Genomic DNA, 24,218 nt, shown 5'->3' on the forward strand with positions numbered 1-24,218 from the left:
GAAAGCGTTAGAAGAAAGGTTAGACCAGAGGACTGTGAGCAGATCCACACTACAGACAGAGCAACAGTTTAAGTAGGCAACTGGGTGACCTAAAACAAAAACAATTATATGTAGTCACAAGGGTTCCTAAATTTATCATCATTGGATTACCTGACTGCTAAAGCATACAAGGAGAAGGCGACTTGAGGCTCACAATCTGATACAGAGAGAGAGTGAGAGAGTGAGAGAGTGAGAGAGTGAGAGAGTGAGAGAGTGAGAGAGTGAGAGAGTGAGAGAGTGAGAGAGTGAGAGAGTGAGAGAGTGAGAGAGAGAGAGAGTGAGAGAGAGAGAGAGAGAGAGAGAAAGAAAGAGAGAGAGAGAGAAAGAAAGAGAGAGAGAGAAAAATCTGAACCCACGAAACGTGGATTTGCAAACCCAGGACAACACTTCAGCAAGGAAGCAATATTATCCATAAATATGAAAGCAAGCAAAGCAGTAAACTTAGAAGCAGCTTACAAAAATAAATACTAAACATAAGCAGGCATGTACTCATAACTGATACGCAAGGTTTACTCTCCTCTGTGAGGACTGCTAGGAAAACATTTGAAAACTATTGGTTACCCATAAAAAAATAGGTATAGGGGCCACATCAAGTAGAAAATGTCACTTAAATTTGGTTAATTGGAAGAATTAAGAGTATACATTCTGAACCCAAAAAGCGAATTGAAAAGATTGCCTTAAAGGTCCCTGTAAACAGAGATAATGGAATTATGTGATTCAGCAGTGTTTTCCACATAATTATGGATTAGCCCCAATTGCTACATAATCCATCATCCACTTCATAATCTGCAGATTTTAACTAAAAAATATTGTTTCTAGCTCCAACGGATCGAACATGCTGACACACATTTCTGTGCACTGGAAGGCTATTTACTAAGGTTGACTAGTCAACGTTCAGCTGTTTATTCATGTATCTGGGGGTTACATTGATACTAATAAGGTAACATTTTTCTGCACACAGTGCAACCAAGTGTGAAGAAGACAAACTAATGAAATAATACTATCCAAAATATGCTGCATAATTTCCCTTTTCTTGCTGCATAATTTAGTCAACGCTGTCACATAATTTGGGCCTCCTCTACCACATAATTCCAGTATCCCTGCCTATAAGATGTTCACCTGACAGGGCAATGGGGATTGAGACTGCAAATATAGGTTATATTGTGATTAGACACCAAAAAAATCCTGGTCAGGGTTTTTTCATTTGCTCAGTGCTCCGACTCTTGAAAAATACAAAGACAAATATTTAGAGATGAATGAAGTGTGTGGGAGAGATAACATTTCAAGCAAAATGTAGACAAGAGATAAAGAACTTAAAGATTTGAACCAAATGTTAACAAAAGTACAAAATGTATGTATCAGAAACCAAAAAATGCAGATATATGGTAAATTACTGCTCAGAAAATAAAGAATAACATCATACATTCTCACAGGAAACCTACAATTCTATTGCAGTCTCCCACAAAAGTAAGATACTCAGAAAAATGGCTAAAACAATTCAAAGGACTTCTGTGCATCCTGTGGCTCAGCTGAGGCTAAATAAACAAGTGCATTTTATCTGAATAAGCAGACACTTCAAGAGTTATCCTGGAATTCTTACTGAATGCCAGAAACTGTAGGCCCACAGGGGTAAATCTCCCTGCAAGTTTTATTAATCTGAGCTTTTTTGTCTAAATACAGGGAAGTTCGGGTCACTGGTCAGCCAACTTGACAGTGAAGTTTGCTTTCCGCTTATCAGTCTACACTCATAAAACATAGTGACGCAGGACCACTTGTCATTACGATTGTTAATCACTTGTTCACCTTGGTCTGGCCTGGAAAGAAAAGTTTTCAGTAATAACCACTCATTTATACAAAACATATACATACCCAGAGTACAGTGCACGTAGTCCTTCTTCTCTGAATATCCTCACAAACGCATGGACCATCCCTCTGTATCGTATCTCCATAAATTTTGCATCATGTGCTTGACCTTGAATCTGAAGGCGTGTTTTGGTCAAGTCAATGGGAAACGTGCCTTAAAAGAAAAAAGAAAAAAAAGAAAAAAACATTAACAATGGTATAAAACTTTTTTTTATATAAAGCGTTAAGGAACTTACAGCAGAATTTAGAATTTTTCTGGCAAGTGGCAACAAGCAGACAGTAGAGTTAGATATCCTCAAGATTCCAAAAGAAGCTAAATTGTTGGTATTATTGTTTTTGGATTATAACTTCTACATGTGTTACAGGATATTCTTTTCCTTACTGTTCTCAGGCCCTGGGTGTTGTGATGGTGTCCATGGAGTTGGAGAGTAAAGTGAGAGCAGCTGTGCTTTCGATGCAAAGTTGGACACAAATGAACGCCTTAGCACCTTAACACGATAGGTCTCATTCCCCCTCCTTCAATTCCCCACTGCAGTACAACGCAATTAAGACAGTAGCAAAATAGCCTGACGATGCCCCTGCCTGCAAGGTGGGAGGCACAGCGAGGACATGCAATGCACCCAGGTTACGGAGATCAGAGGAACTAATGGATAAGCACAACACATTGCTTGGGGTGAAAGAACAACAGTTTCCTACAACAGTGCAGAGTTACAGATGAAATCACAAAGCAGGTGGAACAGAGACACCTTGAGGAGGCAGGGCAGATTAATCCGTTTTTATACAGCATTTTCCTGAGTAGCAAATGCTTAAATATTTAACAGCTTACTCTGACATCCTTACTCTAAGACAGTGTAGAGCAGGGATGCTTGTATGGAGACCGATTTGTAGTTTCAGTTGCCATAGAAAAGCATACAAAACACAATAGCAGCATTGTCAAAGAAAGCTAAAACAAGGGCGTACAAAGGAGGACACACGATTTTCCACAGATCCCAATGGAATGGGAAGTTACCAAGAAAATGACATCATGGCTCCCCAAGATCTAAGACGCTATGAGGGATTTCCTGTACAAAATTAAAGATATGGAGGCAGCATCTTATAAGATTGAGTACAATGTGGGTGACTGTAATAGTGTCTGAGCTAGGGACAATGGATATGAAAAAGCTGAAGTAGAACCGGATCTTAAGGAGTGGGAATGTGGCAGTGGGTGCTTTTTTTTTTTTTAATAATCTGAACTACTAAGCAGTTTGAATAAAGAATGCCTGAACGCAGAATGCACCTTCGTCTGTGGATAATGTTTTGGTAGAGATGTAAAACGGTGTGTCCAGCCGTGAAGACACCCCACCACAGAAAATAACTGTGTGGGTCTGCATGGCTTGGAGATGGGGCAGCCACTGAAGCGGAACGTTCAGGAAAGATGAAAACTTGCATTTATGGAGATTGGCACATCCAAACCATTGAGGAGGTAAACATTAACTGTACGATACTACAATTCCCATGATGCAACAAATGTGAGAACCTCGGAGGGAGTTATTGATAAATAGCAAAGGAATTAGTTACCTGTTGCAGCTGTGGACAGGGCTGATCAATCGCCTGTGTACAAGGGAAAGGAATGCCCAAAATGCATCAGGCAAGAGTGTTTTTTTAAAAACATAATCTGAACTCCTAAGCAGTTTGAATAAAGTGTTTTCATCTGTGGACAATGTTTTCAAACCCCACCCCCGCTTTCCCCTTCCCCCCCCCCCAACAAGCGCCCATTGCAGGGGTGTCACTGTAGCGAGCAAGACTTTCTGAAGTCAAAACGCATCTTCACAATAAACTTTGATGCACACTGCATGCCCGAGTGCACATCTTTCAGTTACGTTTTATGGCCGTTGTAAAAAAAAAAAATATATATATATATATATATATATATACATACATACATACATACACACACACATACACATATATACATACACACACATCCACACACACATACATATACACACACGTTCGTATCAAATAAGGCCACCCCTAAATGATATGCAAGTGTACTATTTGCAACTGAATAGTATTTGCCACTAACTTCCGCTTGGTCATACTACTTTACCTTTTTAACGATACATGGGAGGATCTTTGTTGTCTTCAACATATTACATACCCTGTCCTTTAGTTTATGGGTATGCTCTTGTGGTTGATCCAGACATTCTGTAAGGATGGCAGCACCTCCGAAGAGCATAACTTAAGTGGAATATTTTGCAAGCTCAAAGAAGTTAACGGGAGAAATATCTGCTGGAACTGGCCTCAAAGAGGCAGGCTTGGTCTACTCCATTTTAAAAATGGAAGCTGTCTTTACATTAGATATAAAAGCAAATATAATGTTTGGTTTCTCTAAAATGTAAAAGGAAAGGGCAACTGCATCTATAGGACTAACCACACATAAGAACATATCAGCCTGCAAAACCCATTCAAGTTGAAATTCTGTATACTAGAAGTGCCTGAGACCCACTCAGAACCTCATTCAAAACTAGTGTCCCTAGTTCTTCTGTCAGCTAGAAAGGTTGAGTAGAGCACCCCTCTACAAGCTTGTAGAAGTAAAACATTTCACCGGTGCAGCAACTGAAGGCACACATTCTGCTATCCCATATTAAAAGGCAGCAGACCTTTGGGGTCAGATGTTGGTGCTGTTGCAAGAAGAATGATATGCAATGATTTGTTCTGCAAACATCCAGCACAGCTTTCCAACCATTCTTAGCAGTTCAACATGAGAAAAGAGTGCTAGAAGTGGCTGAATTAAAAAATAATCAATACTTTTTTCCATATCATATAGTGTGTGTGTGTGTGAAAGGTTTTGAACACACAATAAAATTGTAGGAAATAGCCGCACCAGTTAGAGTACAATCTGTGCCTCTTTCAGTAAGGAAAGGGTTGAAGGATTTACCAACCAAATTATGCGAGGAAGGCATAATTGAACCTACTGACTACAGAATGGGTTTCAGCAGTGGTTATTACTAAAAAAAATAGAACAAAAAGGTGAAATAAGATTGTGTGCTGATTTAAGATCATTAAACAAAAACATAGTGGTTGATTGCCACCCATTACTAAAAATCCAAGAAATGTTAGCTGGCACCAGTGGGTCAAAATATTTTTTGCTGATTGATCTTCAATCAGCATATCATCAAGTGAAACTTTCAGCAGTATCCAAAGATTATACCACATTTGGCACACCATTTGGTGCTCACAGACATGTACGGCTACGATTTGGCCTTCCGTCTGCCAAAAGTGTTTTTAAAAAATGAACAGATATACTGTTTAAAGATTTGAATGATGCGTAAAAATTTCAGAATGACATTTTAATACATGCTGAAACTATTTATGAGCACAATTCAATTGTGGATAGGGCTCTGTAAATCCTTTGACAAAAAGGCATGACCGCAAGTAAATCAAAATGCAAATTTTTACACAGAAGTTGAGTATTTAGGACACACTACCATCTGATGGTATAAAACCAAAAGAAGACTTACTTAAAGCTATTTGAGAAGCACCCAATCCAAAAGATAAAGATACATTAAAATCATTTCTTGGGTTAAGTGACTATTACTCACGATTTATCATAGAATATGCTATTCTGGTTGAAGCACTTAGGAATTTATTAAGGAAAAGAGTAAAACTTGAATGGAGTACAGAATATGAGAAAGTATTTGAGGAGATCAAAGAGGCAACATTAAAGGCCCTTGCATTACAATCAAATGATCCGAAAGGATGTAATAACAGTAGATGTCAGTGCAAAGGGGATAGGAGCATTTTTTAGTCAAAAAGTGTCAGGAAAAGAATACACAGTTGTGTCCATCAAGAATGCTCAGGAATTCAGAATGGCTTTATAGCACGATGGAAAGAGAAATACTAGCATGTGTACGCGCTGTTGTGAAATTAAACATGTATCTGTGGGGAAGTAAATTTGAACCTGGACTTATAACTAATCTCAAACCTTTAGTTTACTTGAGGGATTATTGTGGAAAATGTATTGCTAAAGTGTCATCAAGGTTGGTGGGAATAATTTCTAAGTTGCAGGAGTACAATTTCAAAATATAATATATTGCACGAGGTATAATCAAGCATGCAGACTGTTTATCTAGACTACCTCTAAGAGAAGAGAATGAATTAGAATTAAATGACTTAGAGTGCGTTGTAGCAAATACAGATGCAGTAGAGTTTTACAAAGGTGTAACTTATGAAGAGGAATGGTTGCAAGCGTTTAATGAGGATTACAACAGGCCGTGAAGTATGTGACTAAAGGATGGCCACCAATTCGGAATTTAGATACACCAATTAAAAGTTATTTACAAGTAGCTAATGAAATAACTATTGAGGGTGGTATATCACTAAGACATGATTTGTTTGTGCCACCATATGTATTAAGAAAGTAGTTAAATGATTCAGCTCACAATGGGCATCCAGGGACTACAGCTAAGAAGAAACTAATAAGGAGTTATTATTGGTGGCCAGTATTAGATACTGATGTAGACATGTATGTGGATGAGTGTGCCGAATGTATTAGATTGGATCAACACTGGGAAATTGACAAAGACTAAATGAATTTGGTTTCTATAGACATTTCAGGTCCATTCAGCATACTAAATGTTGACATGCGTTATTCAGTAGTTCCCAGTTATTATTATTGTAAATGGATTCATTATGAGTCCATTTCACACATAACTACTTATGTGGTTTTAGAGTTTTTAAAAACAATTTTGACAAATGAAGGATTACCAAGAATATTAGTTTAGGATAATGGTACAAAACTTATTTCATAGAAAATGTCTACATTTTTTAATAAACAAGAAATAAAAAGAAAAAAGAAAAAGAAAAACTTTAGTCCATCTTCTAATGGTCAAGTAGAACGAGTTAATAGATTTGTAAAAGAAGGAATACACATGGTAATAGCCTCCAGTATATTGGTACATGATTTTTTACGTGATAAAGTATGTAGTTATAACAATACTATTAATTCAACAACTGGATATTCTCATTTTTATTTACCAAGAGGCAGAAAAGAAAACACAATGCTTACACCAAGGTTTGGAAATGATACAAATGTACAACATAAATTTAAAAAGATTGATGATAATGAATTGTAAGTGAAAAGAGATATTGCTCAGAAACAAATCAAAACTAAAATCTATTATGATGCTACCAACAAAGTAAAATCTAAATAATTCAAGGTAACAGATTGGGTTCTTATAAGAAAACCGAGGAAAGTATAAAAAGAGGCATGAGTATATTCTTCACCAGTACAAAATTGTGAAGGTTTCTTATAGCGCATTATTATTCGGAGATAAAGGATGGTGGAGTAAGAGCGCAGTTGTTTTACTGAAACCAGGTCAAGAAAAGTTATAGAATGACAGATAATTCCAAATGGTGAGGAACATGATTATTTTGATGTAATTACCAAGAGTGTTTCTGGTAGAAGAGAAGAAAGAGAACCAACTGTTGATATGAACACTAGCCAGAATATAGAAGATAGAGAAGATGATAATGTTGTTCAACAGAAAACAGAGATGATGATTTGTCAGGTCATAATGGTAATAATGTTGTGGTTACATCCCAGTCTCAATCTACAAATGTTAATAGTAAACATATTTTAGGCACAGGAAGAAAGGTAGTGATATCAAAGAAATTTGCTGAATTAATTATGTATTAGTTCTTTATTTAGTAGTTGCTTATTTTTTTGCTTATTTTTGGTTATTACAGAAGGGAGATTATACATACACACAAACACACATCCTTGTGTAAACAAGATAGTAAAAATAAAGTTAGTAATAATAGTTGTAGTTCATAATGGTATAGTATAAGCTGAACAGGCTAAGTGGTAAGAAAGAATGTAGAATAGTGTGGGGGTATAAATGCTGAAGGCATAGAATGTTGCACATAGACGAATCATGACATGGATGGCACCAGGAGCTCTTTGTTTGGCGTTGGTGGTGGGCCTTATTACTGACCTTTATTATACAAAGATTTGGAGTGAGGTGTCTTTATAACAAGGGGTTAAAGGGTTGGTGCCACAAAACCCCCGAACCAGAGTGATAGGGACATGGCCTACTATGGCACTGCAAATTGGGTGCCAAGTAAACTTTTCCATACTTGTCTTTCAGAGTAGCGATTGAAAACAGTCAGATGTCTCATGAAAGAAGTGTGTAGGGGAGGGGGCTATACTCGTAAGTGTAACAGCTATGCAACAGAGGTACACAGTAAGTGTTGTCAACTCCATTGCTTTTCTATAAAGACAAAAACATACTTTTATTACACATCAAAACACAATACTATGCAGAATAAGGCAAATCAGGCACAGGGATCTATTACACGTTCTACAGGATTATAATCATAAAGGCCGTGACTAGGCAAAATAATGGCACAGGAGCAAACTCACTAGGGAATGTGAGAGCAGGATTCAATACCCGTAAAGAAGAAAATACACTTTCAGTTTAGCAGTAGAGGCACAGTCAATGGTTTAATTTACTTGGTTGTTTCAGCATCACCTGCTTGGCAATTTTGGGCTGAAGCCTGCAGACACAAAGTTGCTCTAGTCACGGGCCCCTTTAGCTGCCTGGGCAGATCTCACTTCATTTTTCCATTGCCAGTCAAAGAACATGGTGGTTCTGACAAAGCAGCATTACAGGCCTAGGTTATCCCACCACCAATGTTCCCTGTAAGGCGCGCGCGCACCTTTCCTTCCCCCATCGCCCAGGTCCCTTTGGCAGGCGCGCACATTGCAACGTTCTTGCAACGTTGCTCCCTGCATCGTGCGGCAGAGAGGACGTCAGCGCTCAGTCTACAAAACAGACACAGCGCGAGGACAGGGTCACTCTTTGCTGCCGAGCAGGAAGGACATCTTCAGGACGCAGGTTTGCTTCAGAACAGTAGAAAATGTGCTGTTATCAACTTTTCCATCATTGTCATACTTCATAGTTGTTTATATGCATTATCACTTTCTCAGCTCAAATAAGCCTTTTAGAGCGATAGTCGTGCTCTCCTATTGCAGAAAATGCTCATATTTGAATCTGGATTGAAGTCAATGAAAACAGCGTTTAAAGGCCGCGGGGAGTGTTTTAAACATCATTTGGCATACTTTAGCATACACGCAAGCAAGTGATATTTGTCTTGGAAATTAATGGTTAATGAGCTAGGAAATGCTTCAGAACAGTAGAAAATGTGCTGTTATCAACTTTTCCATCATTGTCATACTTCATAGTTGTTTATATGCGCGCATGAATGGTCAATTTCTTGGTGCACGTATCCTTGGCTGCAGCTCACAGAGACCGCACACTGCCGCACACAGTTGAAAAAAATGAGAGGGAACATTGCCCACCACCCATACTGTCGGTGACAGGTCCTCAAATTGTAGTGTCAGTTCCTGGCACAAACAGCTCAAGTTGATTTGCTCTCAAATGTACAGAATTGAGAAGCTTGGTTCAGCGTACAAGATACCCACTGCTATGTTTGGTTCTGCACCTGCTATACTCCCTTCATTCAATCTGCACTCCTGGCCTGTACCACAAACTACTAAATATCTGGAATTCAACTTGTGCAACTTACATCCAATACATATATGGGAAGGACACTGCAAAATTCTTTACAAGGTAACAAAATACATTATATTAGATTACATCATTGCACTGCGTGGCAATTATTAGAAGTGATATAATTGAACTAGGGAACAATCATGCCCCACCCTCCACTGCCCTGACGACAATGCCACTGGTGGGTCGTCTTCCAGTGTCTTTTTTTAAACATGTGCTAATATTAAAATCTTTTGCTCATGTACAAGCGACATGCTTGTATAGAACATGCTCAGAATTTGTGTATTTCAAGGTGCTCACATGTAATGATTAAGGAAAAGGAGAAACTGGGGATCTGACATTGTGGTCACGCGGAATCCTTGAACAGCACAGCGTTTAATGCTATCATATTGTGCAATTTAACCACTTCCCTCAAGTTAGATGGGTGCACTGTATTAATTAAAAACATATATTACATGCTGAATCAAGTGGACTAAAAAAAAGGCTGTTAAAAAAAAAAAAGCTAAGTCAGGGGAACGTTGGATACTTCACTTTAATGTTGGGATTTTGGGCTTCTCCTTACTTCACAAAGAGACCGATTTTAACAGAGACTCAACATTCCAGTTGAAGGCAATTAAACCTGCCATAATATTAGGTTATGTCATATTTATAAATGGCATTGCTGCCCAGACACAGGTATCTTGACACTAAATTACCAAATTAACGCATGCCAATTAAAAAGGAGGCACATTAAAGTTGTTGAAAAAGTCAAGTCTTTTTAGTTTTTCCTCAAAATTATTTCTTGTCTAATAAGAGGGTAATTCAGCCTACTTCTTAAATAGCAAGAAATAGACATGGGCACCAGAACGACAGCAGATCCAGGGAGAGGCCACTAATGAAGCATTCAATGAATGTAGGTCCTGGCCTGGGGCAGTAAGGAAAAATCATTCTTGTGATACACTTAGAGCCAAGACCATTTCATGTTGCCATGAAGCACAGGACATTTAAAGGGCCCCCTTGTGAACTGGGAGTCTGTGTAATTTCCACAAAAAAGGCAACATATGAACGGGGAAGTAACCTCCATGGCAAACAAATTTTGGACCAACTACAGCTGCGCCGATACTGAAAAGAGAAACTGAGGTTTAATAACGTGTTAGAACTAAATTAGTGTGGACACAATCAGGGAAGGGGTGACCATTTTACAAGCATGATTAGGAAGAATCCTGAAAATCTTATGCAGCATTTTTAGAATAGGCAAGCAAGTAACAGCATCTTTGCCCACCTGGAAGGCAATAGGCAACTCATGCTCCAAAGTAAATCCCAGATTTCTGACAGGAGGCACCAGTACTGGAGACGCTCCATGTTACACTGGCCACCACTCCATGGTACAAAGGTAAGGTGGTCTTCCCAGCAGAAGAACTTCTATTTTAGGAAAGTTTAGCCTGAATGTTTAGCCTGAGACAATTTGAATTAATTCAAGTGGTGACTGCACACCTGCAGGCTTAAAACTTGATTTGAGTAGCAGAGACCTTAGGGATGGTGACAATAATCTGGTTGTTACCAGTATTAGGCCTTAAGCCAACCATGTTATCGGTACCACTTTGGGGGGGGAGGGTGGGGGGGTTCTAATATGATTTATTGGCAAGGTATGGATGCCTAGAGATGGAAAGTATGTAATAGCAATTATTATTATTGATCTACACATATATTGATACAGATTACATGCATGAATTGTACTTACAATTTAAAATAATAATAGTTGTCACATCTTACATAGGCAATGTATATCAGGAGTGAACAAACACAATTTTATCATTCACACTCATCTTCTTCTAAATAGGTGTCATCATTCTCTGCCCGTTTGATTTTCATAGACGGGAAATCTGCATGTCAGTCCACTTGAGGTCATTTAGACAGCAGACACATGTTGGCAGTTTGCAGTTTCCTAATGCAGTTACAAGCTGATAGATCAAACACAGCCTGAGGTGCTGGTTTCCTCTCCATTCAGTCCACTACCAGTTGCTCTGCTCCCTCATGTTTTTCCAACTTCCACCCTCTCCCAATTGGACTAGGTGTCTGTAGATCATTCAGAAGACAACTCTTGCTTATAGTGGCTTAATAATTCACACATTCAACATGTTTCTTCAGACAGTCCTTGCAAGGTGGAAGTTGAGGACTATATCTCACCCTTCTTTACGCAGAATAGGTGATATCTCAAGTCATTCATGTGATGAACCAAAGATTTTGGCGAATACAGCAAGCACGGGAATCGCTCTTTTGTCCATTAGTTCTTCAGAGAGATCCCATTTGTCTCCGAGCTGCGAAAATATTTCTTGTGTATGACTGTTGGCAGACAGGATTTTGAATGCACTTACTTTTCCTTTTCCCGCAAATGCACTTACTGTGTCACATCCGGTAAACGTATGGAGACCCATCACAGCTCGACAAACATTTTCACCAAGAGTGGAAGCTATTTTCCCAATCTCAAGGACTCGCATAAGTGTTTTAGAACCGCATTTCAGAAACAATTTACCCATGATTCTGTCATGTAATCCAAACACATAATAAACACACCAGTGCCATCTGAGCTTATCATTACTGCCTCATAACCCTCATTGGTATCATGTACAGCATGCAGCAACAAACAACCATCTGCTTCTTTAGGTGTGCTGAAGAGATCGTGCACTTTGTGGCTCCCTTCAGATGTGATTTTGTAGCATTTTTCTTTGCAGTTTGCAAACAGTATTTTATTCTCAAGTTTTACAAACTACTCTGTTTTCCTCCATTCATTAACAAGTAATGGAATTAGAGCGGCTTTATTCCTTACGTGGCATAGGGATTTCCTCCACTGTCTGACAATCTGGGAAGGTGAGATGCTCTGTAACTGATGGCAGAGTTCTTCCCCTTTGATTGTCCTTTGGCTGTTCTTATTAGATGCCCCGTACGTATAGGACACAACATTGATTCTTTGACTCCTACTTCATTCCCGCAAAGCCATGGACAAGACAGACACAGCCACCTCACTAAAGTTTGATTCCTCTCCTTTTACTCTCTGAACAAGAACGATACCATCAATTAGCGTGGCTAAATTTCCAGGTATTTCCTCAGCAGGAGTAACACTTTTCTTCAAGTATGTTGCTAAAACAGCTTTGTATGTCTTTCATAACAGACCTTTTGGAGTTGCTAAAGTCCATGGTAAAGGTCCTAAGGGATGACAGAGTACATCTGCCATTTGAAGGTTCTGATTCTGTGCGGTCACAATGATTATACCAAATGGTGCTTTATTTGCTTTCATGATGATTGTCCTGCCATTGCTGTTCACCGCCCTCTTCTTGCTGGGTCATGAAACTTCTAATAGGTGGATTATTCTCAAGTCACTTAAGTTTGAAATCTGTATAGCACTTTTCACCCATTTTTATGCGTCTTCATTATGTCGGACACTATGCCTTGTGATGTCTTTTTTGCAGTGGAGAGATTAATGAGATCATTTGGCCCAACAAATGTATTTATCCAGCTTTAAACCAGAAAAAACAGCTCTGGTAACAGTATCTTTGTCTTTTTCAATTCGTGACTTGTGTAAGTCGGCACGAGTAAGATCTGATCAGTCCCTCATCTGCCCCAAAAGACGCTTTTGTGTTCTTTTGTCATATAATAACTTTTCATAGCACCTGCCTTGAGGTTGAACCACGTCATACCACCAGGAGTCTCTGTGTCTTTGTTGACTGTACCTCTATCACTTGATCGACCAGAATTCATCCAAAAGGATTAACATCGGACAGTTGAACTGAAAGCATCCATTGATGGAGGAGAGGTGTATCTCTGGATGATTCACTGCACGTAATGTCATTTTGGCATAGTATACAGGAAGATTTCTAGCGTAGTTCATCCTGCCCTACACAAAACACCATAGAGCGTATGGCTGTAAGATGTAAATACCAATTTCCTTCCCAAGCACCACGCAGCAGAGCCAGCAAGACATGTTCAACAATATCCACATTCGACATCCAAAATGCAGAGAGATCTCCACTGCCATGCCAAAGATGTTCCAGGAACACATCCCAAAGCTGTTTTACTTCGGCAAAGGCAGCATTCTGTAAGAAGTTGTCTAATGTCTTGGCATAGGCCTTTTGCAGAGACATTACCATCCTCAATGAAGGAGTAGATTGCTTGAATGTTCTCTTTATAATTCTTCTCCACCCAAGGAATAAATTCCAACCAAGCCCGTCTCAACATAGCTTCATACATGCACTTGTGTACTTGAACTGCACAATTGTGCATACAACCTTCTAGTACTTATGATATTGATCCTTCTGCTATCATGTCTGGTTCAATGCAAAGGTCACGAAGGCCAGCGTCTAGAAAGCGTTTTCCGAGAATGGACATGACATTGTAAATGGTGTGAAAGGTGCCCATTAAAAGAATGATTGTTGTATGTTGCTTTATGCTTCCACATGATCTTAGTAGCTTTTGTGTAGAGAGCTTGACCCATGACCACTAGAATTTTTGTCAAACACAGTGATTCCCTTATCAGCTCTGACTGTTTCAAAATTTCAGAAACAGTGGTCAACTCAGTTGTAGGGACATTAATGGTGGGCAAGTAGCCAATGGAATCCTGTGAAACACTAATTAGATCTCTAGTACTGATATTAAATCCTGCCCAACTTGGTATTATTTGTGGGAGGCTCACTTCTTGTCATGTAACAGCCCAGATTTACTGTAATTTATAAGAATAAAATTCACAATAATAAAAATTATGAAAACAATTTTGATTAACATCAATGTATCTTGGGAGTGGAGTGGTACCTCACAAAGGGCAGAGAGTTGTGACTTGCTATCACATATTTTCCATTTCTAGGCATCCATACCTAGCAAGAAAATCATGTTACAACCCAACCCCTAGATTGTCAATTGCCTAAATTTGTGGCCCTGGCTTATGGCCTAAAAACAATATTATCTTAAAGCCAAAAGAGTGTATCTTCTTTGCCTCGGGAAGCATCAAACAAGGGTGGGGCTCAGAAAAGATCCCCGATTCACCCTTGCTCCATAGGTAATTCTGCCAAGAATGAAGGAGATAGAGATATTGATTGGGTTGTGTTTTAGAAAAGATGCAAGTCACCTCAAGGCCTAAGAATGGACACCGATCTTGCAAGTCATCTTATTAGAGTAGAATGGGAGTTAGTATTAAGAGCCGCAGAAAGATCTAACTGATCTAAGAAGGCTGTGGAGCCACCTGGGGCTAGTATCATTTGTAAACTACCTGTGGCAGCAACCAAGGCATGTTCCATGCTACGGTAGGCACAAAAGCCCGAACGAGATGAATCAAAAAGGGAGGGAAGCTTCTAAATAGCTTCAGAGTTGTTGATTCATAGCTTTTTCTAGATATTTAGCTGGCGAGGAGAGTAAAGAATTTGGGCAATAGTTATACATAACTTCAGGATCTAGTATATTTACACATCTCAAAGACTACTGCAAAATTAACAGAGGCATCGCATAGAGTAGTAAGTTAGGGAACTTGAACATGAGAGTCAAAAGACAGACTCAATTATAAGGCAGAAAGGCCTTTGCGTCTGCTTTAGAATGTGGACGTAAAGCTAAAATGGATGTGCCATTCGGAGCTGGACAGCAACTCTCCAAGATTTTCTCCATTTGCACTCACCGTGTCTGAATATCTGGAAGTGGTGGGCCTCTCACGGTGAACATGAAATCTCTTCCAAGGAGCAAAAGAACGGAGGGACTATGGGCCAGATGTAGCAAACGTTTGCGAGTCGCAAATGGCCCGAATCGCTATTTGCGGCTCCGCAAAATCGGAAATGGGATGCAAAAATCCCATTTCCGACTCGCAAAAAGCGTTGCGAGCCGTTACCGACTCGCTAAATTTGCGACCCCATTTTGCGACCCGCAAATAGGAAGTCGCAATTTACGAGTCGCAAACCATATGCAATAGCAACTCGCAAATTGCGACTAGTCGCAAAAAGCCCAGTTTGCATGTCCAATTTACCACTAACTCAGAGCAGGTGGTAACCATTACCAAAGTATAAAAGGAGACCCAGAAGGCATCTGGGTTACTCAAGATGGCGGAGATATACCTGATAGCAGTGAGGAGGAGAGCCCACGCCGCCCAGCAGAGGAGGAGGAGGAGCCACAGACAGGAGAAGATATACAGAACAAGGCAGACACTCTTCCAGCAAACTGAGGAGGAAATATACGATAAATATAGACTTAGCAGCGCAGCTATACTAGATTTAATTGAATTACTCAAACCACAGCTAGAACGCCAGACTCTGCGTGGCTGCGCCATCCCTACGCATGTGCAAGTGCTATGCTCACTGCACCTCTTGGCCTTGGGTAGCTATCAGGGGGTCATTGCTGTGGCAGGTGGGGTATCCCAAAGTGCACTATCAAGGTTCCTCAGGGCTTTCCTAGATGCCTTACTCACACACATGTCCCAATACATATACCTACCCAGGAATGAGGCAGAAATCAACAGCACTAAGTTTGACTTTTACCGGATTGCCAACTTTCCCCATGTCATAGGGTGTGTAGATGGGACACATTCAAATATGCCCTCCTGCAAACCTGGAATATCTGATCCGCAATAGAAAGTGTACCCACTCACTCAATATTCAGGTTGTTTGTGACGCCCATTATGTCATTACTGACATTGTAGCTAAATTTCCAGGCAGTACTCATGACTCCTACATTTTTAGGCACAGTGGGATACACCAACGCCTGGAACGTGGGGAGTTTGGAGACGGATACCTCTTGGATAGAGCTGCATACACCTTGCAGACATGCACACAGATCAATGTGCACACCAACCAGGACTTTCTAACAGTATACTTTTTGTGCCCAACAGGTGACAGTGCATATGCCTTACGGCCATGGATACTGACTCCGTACTTAACACCCAGCAATGAATGCGAGAGGCGAAACAACACTGCACATAAGAGGACCAGGAACCTGATAGAACGAACCTTTGGATTGCTGAAAGCACGGTTCAGATGCCTTCACCGAAGTGGAGGTGCCCTCCAGTATACCCCCATAACGGCATTCAAAATAGTTGTCGCATGCGCCATCCTGCACAACATTGCCACCCGACGTGGGCTACCTCTCACCCCTGCAGACCCAGATTCTGAGGATGAAGAGCAAGAGCAACCACATCGCCATCATGGGGCTAGGAGCATCGCAAATCAAGGCAGACTGAGACGGGAACACATTGCAACCCAATACTTTGGAAGGTACGTGCCAACTTCTACTATACTCACCAATTGAACAAACACTCCATTTGTTAAGTGGAACAAAAAAATTATTTAATTTGTGCAAAAACCGAACTATATACAATGAAAAACTGTTCAGGGACTTCAAAAAGCCCACCTGGCATGGGGCACATTGCCATCATGTGCCCCAACATCAGGGACAGTGTTTAGTTTACAGCCTACGGCGGCCTCTGCCAGCCTGGCTGGTACCAGGTTGCTCAGCAGTGCTCTGCCTCGTACTCCCACTCCGGAGCACCCTGGTGTCACCAGCAGAGACACTGCTGACAGTGGAGCCCTCCTCGCTGTCTTGTGGGGTGTCCCCTGTACCCCTGGACACCTGCCGGGCCTCCATGAGGTCTATCACATGGGTGATCCGGCCCAGGCCCCTTGCCACATCACCCGCAAAGTGGCCCATTTCAACCTAGAGGCCGACTGTTCTCCTTGACAGCCCAGTAGTGTTCACTGCCAGTCTGCAAATAGAGGAGGCCATCCTGTCCAGCCTTTGGAGCAGCTGGCGGTCCCTGCGCCGCACACCCTCGCTCTGTGTAAGCAGTCCAGCCACCAGTTCACGCATTGACAGGGCTAGGTCACCAGTGTTGTTGCCAATTACCTCCAGTTGTGCATGAACCTGCTGCATGCTGTTTTCATTGTTCCTTACGAAGCGCTGCAGAACCCCACTAATCCGCCCTAACATTTGATTCTGCAGGCACTGACCACGTAGCAGTTGTGCCTCTGTCAGTGTGGTGGATGGAAGCCCTGACTCTGCCTACAGCCCTGCTCTCCTCATCCTGCGTCGCCTGCGCAGCGGTGGATGCCCTGTGAAGTGTGCTGTGGCACTCCTGGTTGTTGCTGGTGCAGGCTCCAAAACCACTGTTGCTGCGGGTGTTGCCATAGAGGGGATGGTGTTGGTGGGAGTGGTGGCTGCTCCTGTTGTCTCCTCATGGGGCTGGCTGACCAGTGGCACCTGGCTGCTGTGGCTGGTGGTGGGGTCTTGTGGGAGGCCTGTGGGACATGGGGAAAACACGGTCAGTGTCTACTATCTGTTGCACACTTCCTAATAAACAATTGCCTATTAACTGCCTACTTGACTACATTGCCCATAATGCATCATGCTGGTATCTGCAACTCTGAAATGGAGCTATCTTGGTTGTGCATGCCCCTGTGTACATGGTGGGTGGGGGTATGGCATTGATGGGGTTACAGGCATATCACATGGTACTCACCGGTTGATGTTCTGGGCTCAGAGGTGTCCAGTTCTCCAAATCCTGTTACAGACTCTGGCTCCAGGGTCTCCTCCACCCTTTCCTCCAGGGGTGTGGGTGGTGGTATGGAAGATGGTCCCCCTCCTGCGCCTCTCATCTCCCGGAGCCTTTCTGCCACCCTCTCCTTGGTCCGGGAGCGGAGGTCATACCACCTCTTCTTTATTTCATCGACACTCCTGTGGCTGACCCCCAGGGAGTTCACCTTCTCCTGAATTTCCTGCCAAATTCTTTTTTGGCAGAGTCTGGCACATTGAGGGCTGCCTTCCCATATAGCTCATCATGGTGCTGACAGCATTCCTCTGTGAGCACCTCCAGCTCCTTCTCTGCAAATTTCAGCTTTCTCTTTCTGGGAGTGTCAGCCATGGTTGCTGTTGCTCTGTTAGCTGTGCAGCAGTTAAGAAGGGTGTGGTCCTCCCTCCTCCCAGGTGTATTTGTAAACTTCCTGGCTGTGATGTCATCATCATGTGCCAGGAATTGTTTCCAGAGTGTTCTGGAGTGGTTTCTGGAGTGTTCTGCAGCACCTGCAATAAATTTTCATGAAACTCGCAATTTGCGACACCCACTCGCAAATTGCGAGTCCGTTTTTTGCGCGTCGCAAAAAGCGACCTCGCAAACAGCGGACTCGCTATCTGCAGTACGACTCCGGGTGCGAGTCGCAATTTGTCCCCGCAAATTGTACCTGCATTCCAGTTAGCGACACGCAAATTGCGAGTTGCACATGCTCGCAAATTGCGAGTCGCTAATTTTTTTGTACCTACATCTGGCCCTATGTTATGTAACCGTTCAAATTGATAGCTGTTGTGGACAGCTTGAAATTTCAATAGAGAGACAAATTCATAAGTAACTTGCGTAGCATAACCTTTGGCCCCAAACTGACTTGAACCTAAAGGTAACCAGAAATAATTTATTTGGAGACTGAAGGCATTTTCAGTTGAAATAATTAATTCCAGTAGAAAAAAATGTGATTACTAACTTCAACTGGTGGAGAAAAAGCAACAGAGACTAAGATAGGCCTAATGGTTTTAAGGTTCAAAACTAATTTTAGGATCTGGCCTCTTGGGTAATCCAATGCAAAGGTGCAGCTCATGAAGTTCTTTAAATTCATAAGCAATAACTTTCGTTTCAGTCAGTCAAACAGTGTAAGTGGCCAAAAGATTTTAATAATAACAAATTAATTTTACTGATAACGCTAGAAACTGGGTTTCTGGTTGGCAGAGATATGCAGCTTGTCCAAACAGAAACCACAATCCTACTCAGGCTAAGTCACAAACACAGCCTAAATGAACCTGTGCCTACTCTCCGGCAGCTTGGCACAAAGCAGTCAGGCTTAACATAGGAGGCAATGTGTAAAGTATTTGTGCAACACTTCAAACGCCAAAACTGTGAAAACACAATACCAAATGTTACCACACCTGGTTATAAAAATAGAACTTAATATATTAAATAAAACAAGAAGAAAACAACAAAAATTCAATAGGTTGAACTTGAGTTATGAATTTTCAAAGAACAAACTGCAGAAAAGAGCTTATAAGCACCAATCGGGGATATCTGGTTGTGCTGGACCACGACAAAGTCAAGCATTAAGGCTGACCACAATGGATTGAGGGCCGGACACAGGTCCCACTTAGACCCGCTGAATAAGAGTATCTTGATCCTGGTTGCGTCAACATCAAGGAAGATCCATGGTGCAACCAAGGCGATGCATCAGTTCCCATTCTGCAACAGAAGCAGGGGAGTCAGTTTTCTCCACGCAAAGTTGGCAATGCTTCATTTCCAAGGGCGATGCACTGGTCCTGAATGCAATGGGTCAATTCTGCCTTGATTCCCAGTGAAATGCCCTGGTTCCGAAGGTGATTTGCTGGGCCCTTTCCACGTGGCAAAGAGGGTGCATCGGTTCTGATCCACACAAAGGTGAAGAAGCGCCGGTATCGATCCCAGCAATGGCGAGGATGCACAGTTCCAATGAGGGTGCTTGGGTCGACTGAAGAAGCACCACAGGCCTTACTTCCAAGGGTCCAGGTCTGGGGTGGCACCACTTGGCAGGTCAGAAGCACAGATGGCAGAGTCCCGGTGCAGATACAGGTATACTGCAAGTCTTATATGTTCCTGAGACTTCAGAAAACATGAGACCAGTCAGCTGGTTCTTGGAGTCACTCTGGGTCCTGGCAAGGGGTGGGGGGTGCAGGTTCAGTCCTTCTCACTCTGAGCCAAGAAGTAACAGGAAAGCATAGCAATGCAGGAATCCAGCAGAGTAGCAGTACAGCAGAGTGGCAGTCCTTGTGGCAGTGCAGCAGTCCTTCCTGGCAGAGTATCCATAGTCCACACATGTACTGAAGTGGTAGTTTTAGAGGCCCGTTACTTATACCCAGTTGGATCTTTGAAGTGGGGCAGACTTCAAAAACCAGCACCTAAACTCCCATTGTGGGTGACTATTTAGAAGGAATACACAAAGCCCAGCTGTCACCTACCCTAGACATGTGATCAGAGACAGGCAGCAGGCACCAAAGTAGAAAATGCCAACTTTCTAAAAGTGGTATTTTGAGAATTGCAATTTAAAGTCCGACTTCACCATAGGATTTTAAATTGTGATTCCAGAGAAACCAAATCAGAAATGGTATCTCTTTCAGACTGGGGAATACACTTATAGAATGTAAAAAGGTAACTCCAATGTTAACCTCTGGGAGAGATATGCCTTCCACTACTGACAAACGAATTTAAGAGTTTTTCACAACCACAGCATGTCAAACTTAAAAGTACATGCCTTGCCTTTTAAACACATTGCCCTGCCCTCTGGGTTGTTCAGGGCCTTTCTTAGGGGTGACACATGTATAACAAGAGGAGGTTTATGTCCGGCAAAAGGGTCGACATGGCAATTAAAAACTGCACACACAGGCCCTACAATGGCAGGACAGAGCCATGGTTAGAAGGCTACTTAAGTGAGTGGCACAATTAATAGTGCAGGCCCACTAGAATTTAATTTACAGGTCCTGGGCACATGTAGTGCACCTTACTGGGGATTTTTAAGTAGATTAAATATGCCAATTAGGGATGAAACAATATTACCATGTTTAGGAGAGAGAGAGAGCACAAGCACTTTAGACTGGCTAGCAGTGATAAATTGCACAGAGCCCTCAAGCCAGCAAAACTGAGGGCAGAAAAATGGAGGAGGTAGGCAAAACGGTGGGGGAAGACCACTTTAAAGCTGTCAGGTCTAAGACATACCATCACTGTAGTGTCTGTGTGATGCTAATTTAAGCCTAGAAAACTCATCATTTTTCTGCTGTTAGAAGAAAGTTTGCTAAACATATTTGTCTTAGTGATTAACCAATAATGGAAGCAATGTAACGTAATCTAATAAATGGATACATGAAACCTATTAGCCGTGCCCAAATACTCTTTTAAAGAACAAACATGCAAAGACAAGTAAAACTTAAAAGTACATGTCCTTCTTTTTAGTTGCATAGCACCCTGCCTTATGGGCTACCTAGTGCTAGCTTAGGGGTGACATAGGTAATAAAAGGGGACCTTAAGGCTTGGGAAAGGGCTTTAAATGCTATGTCCAAGAGGCACTAAACTGCACACACAGGGCCTTCAATAGCAGGTTTGAAAGGCTACTTGTATCAGTGGCACAATTAGTTCTGCAGGCTCCCTAGTAGCATTTAATTTACAGGCCCTGGGTATATGGTATACCACTTTACAAGAGACTTACAAGTAAATTAAATATGCTAATTGTGGATACACCAATTTTACCATGTTCAGGGAAGAGGCACATGCACTTTAGAACTGATCATCAGTGGTGAAGTGCTCAGAGTCCTAAAGCCAACCAAAAGGTACAGCAAAAAGTGTAAGGTAAAAGACCCTGCAGAAAGGACCATTTCCGATAGTGCTTATGTGACATCCACAAGAGCTAAACATTCATCACCACGGCACAGTCTGATACTGAAATTGACAGTGGAAACTAAAGGAGCTGACATATTTAAAGTGCATCCAACTTTGCCTGTCAGTATTCAGAGTGCTCAACAAAATGAGCAATATGTGAATGCAAGGCATGCCAGTTGGAAGAAGCGGAAAAGTTACTGTTTATGTAGGTGGAACGAAGTCTGCAACTAGTTAAATGGGACCATATGGGTCTCCTTAATCACATACACGAACGTAGATATACCTATTAAAGCCCAACCCTGGAAACCCTCCAAGGCTATAAAACTATGAGTATGGTACCCAACCAAAGTGGAGCACCCCTGGTTAGTCTTTTGTGTGATCCAAGGTCTCGAAGGGTCACTCCCCAGAATTCTAATAGCAGCCTTGTTACCTGAAGGAGAGCGGGAAGAGACCCCCATAGAGATAACGAAGGACGTGCACTGTATCCATTGGCCTTCCCTTGTGAATGCAGGATCCGATTATAGGGAATGAAGCCAAAAACGGTTTTTATTTTTGACATGCCGAAGAACAAAAATCTTAAGCAAAGTCAATAGGTTGAAAGGGCAAGACTGGACAACTTTCTTATTACGATAACCACTTTCTCGCATCAAAATGCTTCAGTTTCTGGGAATCACGTTCACTTTCTTGTAACACGCTTTCCTCTTTAGAGCCTGATTTCAAGACTTCAACTATCAGATTCGCTTCTTCATTTCTTCTCACAAGCCTTGCACAGGAGTTACTTTATTTTCAATCCTTTTTACACTTTGTTCAGCAACTCTCATCAGTGACACTCTTCCGGAGTCAGGCAAGTCCAGTAAGGTCAGCCCCAACAGATGTAAGTCTCTGGGCTTCTATGTGAGGTGCGAGGCAAGCTAAGGGGAAATAATCTGTGTTTCTTTTGAGATTCTTATTTAGTTTATTACTGTGGGTGGGGGGAGGTGGAAGGGTGGGGGGGGAGGTCTTGCAGCTGAACGACTCCCGGATTTCAGATGAGTTGCAACAAATCCAGCTACTTGGCAGCACGTACCCTCACAGGAGTCCACATCTGGATTGTCTCAAGCAATCACTACTTCTTCTTTGGGATAATGATCTGTTTGAGATACTGTGCCATATCTCCAGTCAAAGATTAACTTCATCGCCCTGCACATTTCCCGAGTTCTCGCTTCCTCAGCTCTAATTGGAGCTGTGGCTTCACCGGACACTAGGATTGCCCTTCATGTGCCCAGTTAAACGTGGGCTTGGACTTGCAATCTCCCCCATCACATCCTCAATCTCTGCTGCATTTTGGTGAGATGATACAGCCATGGTCAAGCAACCAGTTATAAAAGGTTACCGGCACCCCCCACCATCTTCGATACACTTCAGTTCTGGGAAGGAGGGAGTACTAGCATCTTGTAGCAGCAGGAATCTGTATGTGCCACTTTTTAGAACTTGTTTTAGGGTATGCGGGCAGCCTGGCAATACTGATTTCCAAATGTGACAACTAGTCTTCCATCTCTGTTGTCCCAGGAAATCCTACAGCTGGACTGATAACTGAAGGTCAAGAACAACTTTTTTAGCACTTAATCTTCAAGTGGGCAAAGAGTGATCCACGGCTAATTGATGGCATATGGAAGTGTTACAGACAGAACTCAGAGCTATGTAATATCGAGCAACAAATAAGAAAGTACAGCCAGTGCATTATCTTTTACAGAGAGAAAGTACTTTAATCAGAGCACACCACTAGATAATAAACAGAAATACAAGGAAGCAACCAACATACTAAACTAAGGCAAGTGGTCCAATTAGTAGTTTTAACATATTACTTGATTAGTGTTCCCACTGTTTTTGAATCTGATATTGTTTAAGTGGCTGCTCACAAACAGAACAATCTTGCTAGCAACTCTGAGTTGACCAAGCCTCTTTCGTCATTGTGTGACCCTAAGCTGTGCTCCTTTATACTCATGGAGCAGCAGATTGGGTTTTAGGGGAAGGTGGGTGTGATGCAGTGGACTGCAAGGAGACTGTTGCTGCAGCGATCCAGCAAATTTGAGTTTATGGTAGCCTTCTCTGCAGGTCATGTGCAGCTCTAGTCCTTGTTTATTCAACCTTTCTACTGAACCTATAGCATACCAGCCAAACAAGATCACTATCTGACCCCCAACACATCAATCAAGTAAAAAAGGGAAAGAAAGAAAAGCTGTTACTAGCGTGCGAGTCTCAGTAAGAGGGTCAACTGAAGCTGGTTCCAGAGCACGAGGATCCCCGTGGTATAGTACTTTGAAGCTGTGGTGCAGCAGATATAAATGGAGACACAGCTCAGTTTTGGGGAGCAATGCACTTCAGGAAGATGGATCAATCAATGA

At 41.9% G+C, this 24,218-nt stretch overlaps 1 protein-coding gene across 1 annotated transcript in view; it reads right to left on the reverse strand.

Moving 5' to 3' along the window:
- SLC25A30 (solute carrier family 25 member 30) overlaps positions 1 to 24,218 on the reverse strand; it is a 117,792-nt gene that overhangs the window by 86,101 nt on the left and 7,473 nt on the right. The window contains exon 3 of the mRNA XM_069203185.1: positions 1,909 to 2,056. Within this exon, the coding sequence (XP_069059286.1) occupies positions 1,909 to 2,056 (148 nt within the window). The remainder of the gene's footprint in view (positions 1 to 1,908; positions 2,057 to 24,218) is intronic.

Source organism: Pleurodeles waltl, chromosome 8 (genome assembly GCF_031143425.1).
Source record: "Pleurodeles waltl isolate 20211129_DDA chromosome 8, aPleWal1.hap1.20221129, whole genome shotgun sequence".
In the NCBI taxonomy this organism is placed as follows: domain Eukaryota; kingdom Metazoa; phylum Chordata; class Amphibia; order Caudata; family Salamandridae; genus Pleurodeles; species Pleurodeles waltl.